The 11,715-nt window shown below is 33.4% G+C and overlaps 1 protein-coding gene across 1 annotated transcript in view; it reads left to right on the top strand.

Annotated features, from left to right (window-relative positions):
- Nucleotides 1–11,715, top strand: part of OPA1 (optic atrophy 1 (autosomal dominant)) — a 106,732-nt gene that overhangs the window by 60,834 nt on the left and 34,183 nt on the right. The window contains exons 21-25 of the mRNA XM_012642074.1: nt 605–681; nt 6,329–6,494; nt 8,506–8,658; nt 10,021–10,129; nt 10,655–10,734. Coding sequence (XP_012497528.1) covers nt 605–681; nt 6,329–6,494; nt 8,506–8,658; nt 10,021–10,129; nt 10,655–10,734 — 585 coding nt within the window. The remainder of the gene's footprint in view (nt 1–604; nt 682–6,328; nt 6,495–8,505; nt 8,659–10,020; nt 10,130–10,654; nt 10,735–11,715) is intronic.

The raw sequence follows: 11,715 nt of genomic DNA, 5'->3' as shown, positions 1-11,715 counted from the left end.
AAACAAACAAACAAAAATGATAATTAGAGATCATAAGATGTCAAAGCAAGTGTCTAAAATGTTAGTTCTGAGAATATTCTTTGAAGGTCTTATAGAATTAATGTATTCATGTAATCTACAATTTTTTAAATTTTATATCAACTTTTTACCTTAAGCATTTACCTTAGAGAACTACTAATTAAGCATTTACCTTGGAGAATTTCTAATTTAGTGGGAACTAAATATCGTTTTTCTTTGATTTTAAAATGATGTTTTTCCTTGATTTTAAAATGACCTTTAGTTGTAAAACGCAACATTAATTTACTGTTACTGATGGACTAAATTAACATGTATTGATGCTTTCACATAAGATTATGTGAAAATCTTATGTGAACAAGTATTATGTGAAAAACTGCATTCAGAATTGAGTAAATAAGGTGGAGATTTATGTCAGTTTCTTTGTCCTTATCTGGATAATGGCATTCCTAAAAAAGAGACCAGAAGAGCATTTTCTAGTCTTGCATATTGAAAGTCAAACTTAGCCTACTAGCTGTCTCTGAACGTCATGACAGGGCAGATTTACTGTCTTATGGAAATCTTACTTACTTGTATCCATATTGCCTAGAATGAACTATTTGAAAAGGCTAAAAATGAAATCCTCGATGAAGTTATCAGTCTGAGCCAGGTTACACCGAAACATTGGTGAGTATTTGACTTTGATATTAATCTCTTTCCTCACACACTTTACTGTATGAGCTATTATGAAATACTAAAACTAAGATTGATAAAGCAGTGATTTAGTGTTGCCTTGGCTCATCCCTCAAAGCACTTAGTAAGTAGGCAAAAACATGCAAGTATGTCTTTTTGCAAAATCTAACCACTATTGTAGTCTAACCAGTTGAATTTCTGGAAGATAGCTTTCTTTCTCCATGTCCTTTTTAAATCTTGATTCATCTTTGGCCTTTCTTTATCTTATACTTAATAAATACATAATCATTTCCATAAAATCATTTAGGCAAAATTTTACCAAATTGTGCTTTATATAAATATTAAACATCTGTCAGAACTGGTTGCTCTTCTTGGATTAATCACAGAGAACAAAACTGTAGAGAAAATTGGCTTGCAAAAGGAGAATGGTATGTATTTTCAAGTTCTTGTTCCTGAGTAAGAACAGTTACTACTTTCTGTGACATGTGCCTAATATGTTGTGTATAAATCACATTTTGAATTGAATCATATTTGAGATTTTTTTAAATAGCAAGTAAATGCATCGTTTTGAAAAATTCTCATGCAAATTTCTTTTAAGTCAAACTATCACCTTCAATTTATGTTTTATGTAAATTTGGCCATTCTTAAATTTGTTGGAATGGGGCACTATAACCAAATAGATTCCATGTATTGCAAACAAGCTGTGTATAAATAGCCTTGAAATTTTTGCAGACATATTTTAATTAACAAATTCCTTGTGCATAAATTATATTTCTAATAAAGTCGGTACTATTTTTAAGAATTTATCGTTCATGGAGCAGAACTATCCTTACTGCCACTTATGATAAATGTTACTTCTATGTGCTCAGGTAAAGGGTATCAAAATTGAGCCTAGACAATAGTATCTAGTCCTTACTTTTGAATTCGATATCACTGGTTTCTTCATCTCAGTGCCCTTTCTTCCAAAGTGTTGAAGTAGTCAGCATTTGCCTATTTTTAATCTTCTTTATCCACAAAAAGAGATCTGATCTTGTTAATACTTGTTGATTGATTAATCAAATATATATGTAACACAACTTATGTTTGTTATTTGTATTTTAAGCCAGTTCTATGGCTTCATGTAAGTCAGTTAGCTTTTAAAGTTGCAGGGGACATATAGATTATAAAAATGTGTGTATATGTGTGTGTATTATATATACACATATATACATGTATGTATGCATATATACATATGTGTGTGCATGCATACATAGATATATCTCTATTGCAATGACCTAGCAAAGCAACTAGTATTATATTCATTCTGTGTGTCCCACATAAAATGAGTATAATACTAGTTGTTGCCTTGCCTAGGTTGTATGAGGGTAATGTACAGAAATAGTGATTTATGAAGTATAACAACTAATAATGCTATTTATAGGAGGAAAAATTGATCCCTTTGTAAATTTCTAACATCAACAAATGGAAAGGTTAGTTTTGTTTGGACAGAGCAATCCTGAGATCAAAATATTCCTCCACTAAAGTGACCATCGAAGACAAACCTAATTTATTTAATACACAGGTGGCTGAAAGGCTTGTGAAGGGATAAGAAACCTGTACTGCCAGATTGCCCATTGAAAAGACAAGGGAGAACTAAGACATCTGGCCGCTCAAGATTGATTTCTGTGAGCTGCCAGATCACATGATTCTCGATCTTTTCATTGCCTTTTTTTTTCAGACTCAAAAGCTTAACACAAACATAAATCAGAATAGCAGGTCCTTACGTTAACTATTCATGCCACATTGAATTTACACACATTGCACCACCCAAAACATTTTATTTTTGTGACATAGGTGATGTTGTCTTAGGAGTTTTTATTGGTATCTTTTTACTTCATGATGCTGAATGTGGTATTTTAGGACACATGCCGAGAATGTTTATAATTATTTAAGTAACAGGACTGTTTGATTTACATTTGGTGATCTGGCAGCAGTGTTATAAGCATTTTATGTCTTGCAATGATAATTTTTTATTTATTTATAGACATTCTGTTCTTTAGTTATTTTAAGAATGTTATTGGGGGTTTATATTTGACATATAATGCATTATAGTGAGAAATAGGCTCTTGCATTTTGCACAATATACCTGGTTTTCAAGATTCAATTAGCTAATATTAAGTAGGAGGTGGCACTATATCATAACATTATGTGACCATCAATGTAGACATATCTTTTCTATAAGAATAGCTGGCTAGCTTTTTAGAAATGCTTTTTAAAAAAAAAATTGGTACTATGATATGCATGCAATGTTTGGAGAGAAGTATTACATTTATTTTAAATTAGTTTAAAAGAATGAAAGGAAAATGGGAAAGCACAGTCAAGTACCCCAACTCAGATTTGAGAAATCAAAGATAGATTTGTGATATCATAATCTGACATTTAAAAGGTAAAGGCCGAGGCAGGAGAGTTGCAAAGGCCAGGAGGTGAGAACAAGAAAGGTAACACAGGTAGATGTGTCCTATGCCTTTAGCATAGATGGAGGCAAGAGGCAGGAGATAAAACAGTAGAGGTAACAAGATTATTAAGATTTAAAAGCCATGTTCAGAAGCTTAAAATTTACTCTGTGAGCAATAGGGGTCACTAAAGAGGATTAGGTCAGATTTGCATTTTAGAAAGATCTTGGTAGTATGGAAAATGGAATACAGGTGGAGAAAACTATAAGCAAGGAAGCACTTGTTGTAATAATTAGGCAAGAGGTGATGGTGGCTTGAACTTGGATAGTGATGGTGCAGGTAGAGGAGGAAAGATTTTTGAGATATTTGAGAGGTTATCCAGAAGACAGAATTGACAGGTTTTAGTAATTGGATGTGTAGGTGTGAAGAAGAGCCCGTTAAATAAATAGTGAGTACATTTATATCCAGTAATTACATGGCTCGGAATATATGGGAATGAAGATGTACTTGACAAAGATGAACACATAAGATTCTTCACCTTGGTTTTGTTTATAAATGTAAAAAAGTGGAAAACAAGTTACAATGGTATTTGGTTTATCCATAGAGCAGATTACTATGCAGCAACTGAAAAATATAGGATGTTGACATGGAAAACTATATGCAGTATACTTTTAGATTAAAAAATATTTATAAAACAGTATGTATAATACAAGCCACTTATAAATACATACACTCACACAAATATTTATATAGACATTATATTCTTTTAATGGTAAATTAAGCTGTAAATAATGGTTATCTCCTGAAAGAGGAATTATGGGGAACTTCTTACTTTTTCTGTATTGGTTGAAATTATTACATGGAGTAAGTCCTCTGCTTTAAAAGAAAAAATTTCCATTTTGAAAAGTATTTTTTAATTAAAATGGAGTGTAGGTAAAGTTCCTGGGGTAATAAAACTACAATGTTAATTGTACTTTGTATATTTGTGGAAGTTATCCCTGGTTGGTGGCAAAACCTAGGCTAGAAAAGATGTCTGTAATCATATAGAACATAGGCTGGGGAAATTCGTAGATGATAGAAATAAGTAAGGAGAGCAGATGTTATAACCAGATGGGGTGGCCTCACAGTCCTGGGATTTTTACGTGAGAGTTGAGGAAGGACGGTCGGAAGAGAGATTATGGAGTGAGGAGGAGGTAGCTTCCACTTCCTAACTCTGAAGTCCATTCAACTAGTAAACAGCTTCTACTGAGCTGAATTTGAGAACAATCACTGTCCTTAAGGAGAGCCAGAAAAGGTTTGGAGATAAAAGGAATATTTGTCACAGAACAGGGTATGGAGAGCACAATAAAATTGTTGTGATGGAAGGGAGCAGTGGGAGTCTGGAACATGGAACAGCAGCTTGGCGATGAAAAGGCAGGAGAGGCTCGGCAACAGCCACCTCTGTGGGTTGGAATGCAGCAGCCTCCTTTGAGAATGTTACTTTAGGCTGGTCAGAATTTGGTCGTCTGGATTTTCGTTATGGTTTCGTTGAAAGGGTGTCTAGGATATAGACTCCTGGCCCACAGACTTCTAGGAAGAAATAACAGACCAATGCCTGTTCTGAGGCAAGAGCAGAAAAAAGCCCCAGTAGTCAGGGGCTGGATCCTGTTCAGCTTTCAGAAATCTTCTTGAGTTTGTGTTTAAAATGGTATCTGACTAGGAAACCCTGGCAAGCTGTTTGTCTTCCATCTCGCTCCTTAAATTCTCTCAGTCTCTGTTATTAACTCAGTGACTAAATTATCTCTGTCCTTCTGGGCCCCAGTGGTATATCCTCTACTTATACTTTCTTTTTTCTGATTGTAACTGAAAAATGACCTGAAAGCTAGCAAGGAGAAACTAACTCATGGATTCAATAGACTTAATTTAACACAAAATGTTTAGTAAGTAGTCTTGGAGTGGGGAAGGGGGTGTTGACTCTCCTCTCCAAACAGAGTTCAGCTTGGCTTCTGGACAGGAGGGATATTGTTACCCTGAGCTGCATCCTAAAAGGTTGAGGTTACTCTTAAGACTGACCACATCAGGAGCGGAGTATTTTTTTATGTTGTAGTATTTTGTTACAGTGGAAATTATTTTGGGAGAACCCAAATAAATATTTTCTTGAGATTTCAATTTTTTTCATTAATTGAAATAGCTGTCTTTTTCTTATTTAGTGGTCTGTGTTCTTGTAAGATGTCTCTTAAAGTAGAATTTTCATCATGATTATATATCTTTTGTATTGTCCCTTAATCATGAAATGTTGAAAAATTTTATCTAGCAATCCCCGTAACATCTGTATGCTTTGTGCTGTGGTCTCATAAATTATAAAAATTATACCAAGAAGTTTTCAGTCTTGGAGTCCACAGTAAACACATAGAAAGTATGTTTCAATACTGGGCAAACAAGCAATGAAAAGATGCTCAGATTTATTGGTCATTAGAGAAATGCTAACTAAAACCACAATAAGATACCACTATAAACATACTAGAATGGCTAAAATTAAAAATGACAGACCTCACCAAGTGTTGGTAAGGATATAGAGGATCTAGAACTCTCATTCTCTGCTAGTGGGAATGTAAAATGGTGCATCCATTTTGGGAAACAGTTTGGTAGTATCTTAAAAAGCTAAACGTATAATTGCCATATGATCCAGCTATTCCACTCTTAGATGTTTACCCAGGAGGAATGAAAGCATATTTCCATATAAAAACTTGTTTGTGAATGCTCATAGCAGCTTTATTTGTAATAGCCAATAACAGGCAATAGCCCAAGTGCCATCAACACATGCCTGGATAAACAAATTCATGCAATAGAATGTTAATACTATATAGCAATAAAAAGTGAAATATTAATATACACAACAACATCATGAATTTCAAAATAATTGTGCTGAGTGGAAGACTATAGACAAAAAAGGGTACATGTATGATTGCATTTATATGAAATTCTAGAAAAGAAACTAGTGACAGAAAGTAGATGCAGTGGTTAAACTTTTGGGAATGATGAATATGTTCATTATCTTGATTTCTGAGATTCACAGATGTATGTACATGTCAAAACTTCTCAAAACCTTAAATATATTCAGTTTATTGTATGTTAATACAGTATAAAATTTACTTCAGTTAAGCTGTTTTTAAAAGCTTAATATTATATTTAGATTTGGTGTTATTGATACTTTTTTTTTATAATTTCAGGGAGGAAATCCTTCAGCAATCTTTGTGGGAAAGAGTATCCACTCATGTGATTGAAAACATCTATCTTCCAGCTGCACAGACCATGAATTCAGGAACTTTTAATACTACAGTGGACATCAAGCTTAAACAGTGGACTGATAAACAGCTCCCTAATAAAGCAGTAGAGGTTAGGATATAATTTAATTAAATGGGTAAGAAGCATTATCTGAAGGGAGTAGGAGCTGTGAATTTTAGGTTTTATTCCCATTGCAGGCACTATCTTTCTTTTTGGTCCTATTTGGGTCCAGACTACTGCATTTATTCTTTGTTCCTCGTCTCTGTGTTGGGACTAACTTTAATGTTGCTATTACCAGTTACTACTACAAAAATTTATTGATTGGTATGGCGTTGGCCTGAGGGTATTGGTTCTTCTTCCAAAGACAGCATTTAACAAAACCAGCAAAATTTGCTTGAATGTTACATATTTTGAACTTCTTCTGCAGATAGAGATTCTATAAGGAAAATATTTAATGGATTAAACATTTCATTTACTGATATTCTACAGGCCCAGTTATACTTAAATAATCATTTCTTTAGTTAGGATCCTGACAGAAGATTACACTATATAAAAAACTACCTTAGAGAATCTATTTCCGTTAGCCATGTATCTTGGCTCTACCACTTAATTGCTGTGTAATCCTTGGACTAGTTGCTTGACCTTTCTGTTTTCTCATCTATAAAATAGGGATGGTAATGTTGGCTACCTCACAGGATTGTTATAAGGATTAAATAAGTTAATATATGGAAAATACTTAGTACCTGGCCCGTAGTAACTGCCCAGGAAGCGTAGCTGCTACTATGATGATCATCATCTGAGTTGGTCTTTCATGCATATTCCTCTATGAACAGCGATTTTTCTAAGAGTGTGTCCTATGTTTCTTTGTGAAGTTGCTCACAAAATTGGAGTCAATGTTACAAAGAATTTTGTTTTTCATACCTGCCTTAGATATAAAGTATCAGTTTCAAGTGTGATTTCACTCCTTTCCTATCCTGCTCCTGTCTTGGTTTCTTTACTTCTGTTCTCAAGTTCCTCAGTCTTCTCTTTCTGTGAACTCTGGCAGCCTCTCTGCCTAAGTTGCATGCTGCTGAGCCCTGGTCAACTCTTGACACGTTTACTCTTAATTAGGGAGCTGCTGCCACCACTTCACTAGCTCTCCTCACTACTGGCACTAACGTTTTTCTGGGCCCTGTCCCGTGAGAAGATATTTTCATATCCTAAGATTCAAGCTGTGGAAGTGGTCATAAAAATGACAATGATCATGTCTCCTGCAGTTTTCTGTCTGCAGCGTTAGGTGTGGTGGAAAGGATGTGGTCTTGGCGACGGTCGGGAAACATGGATCTTAATACTCACCCCACCACTTACTCTGTATTCTTGTACAGGCCCCTTTCTTTATGCCATAATTTCTTTGTTTCAGATAAGGGAAGGCTAAATATAAAATGCAACATTAAAAAGCCTACTTAATTTTAAGTAGATTTAGTTCTCAATTATTTTTGACACTGCTCTTCCTCTCCGCTCCAATAATTAGTAGTTAGCTATAATATAAAGCTGAATAATACATAGCTGTGTTTGAAAACATTGTTGCATTGCTTCATACCTTTGCTTAAAGACAAAGATGTGAAGATGATTAAATCATTAAGAAATTTTTTTTTTTGAGCTTTTAAATTTTAAAGTTTAAATGTGGAAGAAGCAGGCAAACTGAAATGTCTGATAGGTTGAAATAAATAAGTGAACTAAGTCCTGTGGCAGACTTAGAAAGCATACCTTACCTAAAGAAGGCAGCCCCGTTCACTCCAGCAGGTGATGTCTTGTAGGAATATAGGTATACCATTCGCAGATAGTTTAAGAGAAGCTGGAAATAGAGATTTTTATATGAAGTCCCAATTCTTAAATATTGGCAACTAATTTTCCAAATGTAAAACACTGTGTATGTCTACCAAAATGCATCAGAAGGCCAAATCTGTCCCATCAGCAACCCGTGTGAGACCTCTACCATAGTTTATATTGTTCTTTTTGTTAATGTAGTTGCATGTGTATTTTCTGATAAGCTGATTTATCACATCTAAGTTCATGTGTTATTTTCCATGTTACATATTAAATAAGAATATGTATTATAAATGCAACTTTTAAATAATTCTAGGTTGCTTGGGAGACCCTACAAGAAGAATTTTCTCGCTTCATGACAGAACCCAAAGGGAAAGAGCATGATGATATATTTGACAAACTTAAAGAGGCTGTTAAGGAGGAAAGTATTAAACGCCACAAGTGGAATGACTTTGCAGAGGATAGCTTGGTATGTTGTCTGTATTTGGGATATCAGCCTCAAATTTTTATATAATTTATCAAATTAATACTGTTTCACGGGAAACTATTTTTATTAGACTATTTAAATTACATTCTGAATTTAAAATAAGTAAAGAAACAGATTTATGATCTGTAATCTGCCCCTTTAAATTTCTCTGCCCTTCTGAAATCACGGCTGGCTATTTTTTTTCTTGGCTTTCATTTCAGAAAAAAGCCAAACTTCAGTGAACAGGTTCCCATAAACTTCCACAAATTGTCATCCTTTAGCCATTTCGTGGGCTTATATCTACATAGTTACTTCTAATTGTACCCTCTGTGGTAATGAAAAGAACTAAATACATTGGTTTTCGGTGATTTGAGTCATAAAATGTTAGACTTCTAAAATCACAATACTAACTGTCATGTATTGAATGCTTCCTATGTGCCAGCAACTCTGCTAAATATTTTGCAAGCATTGATTTAGTTCTTAAGCAGTTCTGTTGCTGTCATTGGCAGAGCTGGGATTCAAGCCCTGCCCTTTCTAATTACAAAGCCTGGCTCCTAACCACCACCACCCAATAAATCTTTTGCTATGGAGAATGTTCTCACCACCATATCAAATTTATTGAGCACCTGCTTTGCTCAGAAAGTTAGGAGAGGCACTGTTGAATCACCAGATTGAGCAGTTTTCTAGGAAAGTACATATCTCACTGTGGGCTGGTTGTAATTATAATTTTGTTTTAAAGAAATGTTTGTTTTCATGTTTGAAAACCACATTTATTCTTGGTAAGTGCCCTGTTAATACTGGCTTTCTGAGAGAGAATGGTGCCATTTTCATTCATTCACTCAAAAATTATAAAACTTGGAGACCAATTTCAATTGTAATCAATAACTAACATTTATGATTGTCTAGACCTTTTAAGCATTTACCCTGTTACTTTTTGTCATTGCTCTTACCAGCGAGATAATGGTTCATTTTTTTCTCTTCTTTTTTTTGAAAAGGCTAACACATAGGTCATATGGCAAAAAGGAGACGTGGAAATGACCTGAATTATAATCCCTGAATTTTAGAGTTCTGAGTGTTGCATTTTATGTAGTTAAATGTATAATATTAATATATCTCCTACCCCTTTTAGAGATGGTTAGCTTACTTAATTTGGGCCAGGAGAAAATCTCTGTTTATTTTTTAGGTAGAAAGCTGACAAATAGGCAAATAAAAGGAGCTCCCACATATTTATGGGAGGGACATACTTCTATGCTGTTTTAGATATGTCTGTTATTTTGCGTATTTACTAAGATGTCAATTTAAATAAAATTACTAAAGTGATGAGACATAAAAACTAATTAGATTTTTCTTTCCTTGTTATTTCAGAGGGTTATTCAGCACAATGCTTTGGAAGACCGGTCCATATCTGATAAACAGCAGTGGGATGCAGCTATTTATTTTATGGAAGAGGCTCTTCAAGCTCGTCTCAAGGATAGTAAGTGTCCTTACTGTCACGGGTTATTGACACGGGGTTATTGAGGGACATAGGTTATTGACTCGAGTATTCTGAGTGATTAAGAAGTCATCCAGCTTTAGTGAATGTTTGTAAAAATATAATTAACATTTCAATTTGCCATTAATATTATACTATAATTGAATATTATTTATGGGATTTTTTTGGTCAGTTGCTTTGTAACTACTTAAAAATAATAAATTGAACATGTGATATTTATATGTACTCATTCTAAAAAGCTATAATTCAAAATATTTTAGTGTGTTTGCTACTGTACTTATAGGAATTTTATAAGCAATTATACTTTTTATAGATTTTAAACATATATAATTAAATTTTTCTTACATCTGTAGCATATCATGTAATTTGTTTTCTTTATTTCAACTGATTTCATATTGATATAGTACTTTGAAGTAGTTAAGAAAGCAACACTGTTATTATTTATAATTTATGTATGTGGTAAGTGATAAAATTCCTGATGAATTAATTTTTTAAAAATGTTTCTAGCTGAAAATGCAATTGAAAACATGATAGGCCCAGATTGGAAAAAGAGGTGGTTATACTGGAAGAATAGGACCCAAGAACAGGTAAAAATTAATCTCTGATCTTATGACAGTATGATTTTGTTCATTTTAATTCAGCATTAAAATATAACCTTTCCATGGCTCTGGACCAATCTTCAGAATTTCAGTGTTTTATGTTAGCCTTTCTAAAATATAATGGATCTTTAGAAAAAGGAATAAACTACTTAAGAAAGTTTTTTTTTTTAAAGTGAAGTAGTTGTATTATTAAAAAATGAAACATACTCATTTTGTGGTTGATTATTCATTTCAATTCTCTACTTGACATAAAAAAGATTTAAGTTATGAACAAAAAAACGATAAGTATTTTAGAGGATGTACAGTAAGTGTGAGTAGGGAAGCAAACCATACAATGATTTTTTTAACCTTATTCCCATTCTCTCTGGATTTCTTTGTTGGCAGCCTATTCAAATTATTTTGTTCTTTTACATTTTTGTTCACAAAATAAGTATAAAAATTCAAAGAAGAAATAGAAATGTAGAATTCCTTCCCATAATAAACATTTAATGAGGACTTCAGAAGAACAAAATAATAAAATTAAATACAAATAACTTCAAAAATGAGTAAATAGATGGAAAATATATAAATCGTTGAAGTCCCCACTCCCAACCCCCATCCCTTTTATGGCTTCTTTTCCTATCTGCCAGTCTTATATAACTGGCTCATTCTTTGTTCATTCTTTAAATGAAAGAGTCTAAATGGAATATGGACTCTGGATATATAAATGAATGAAATAATAAAGAAGAAAAAGAGGTAGCATCCAATCCACTTTCTTTTCCTGTTTTCTTTGATTCTTGAATTCATTTAATAAGAGAAAGGAGATCAAGAAATGGAAAAATTGAGAGAGGGGAGATAAAGAGAATGAAAAATTACCAAACGACATGTCACTATTTATTTTATATTTTTCTTTTCATTTTAAAGGCAGAGTTAATTAAATTATGTAATCAATACCCTATTTTTTCCCAGTTTCCCACATTTTCTTGTTTT

The sequence above is a fragment of the Propithecus coquereli genome, unplaced genomic scaffold, assembly GCF_000956105.1.
Source record: "Propithecus coquereli isolate 6110/MARCELLA unplaced genomic scaffold, Pcoq_1.0 Scaffold10, whole genome shotgun sequence".
Taxonomy (NCBI): domain Eukaryota; kingdom Metazoa; phylum Chordata; class Mammalia; order Primates; family Indriidae; genus Propithecus; species Propithecus coquereli.
The sequence above is the reverse complement of the archived record's forward strand: the minus strand, read 5'-3'. Positions and strand labels throughout refer to the sequence as shown.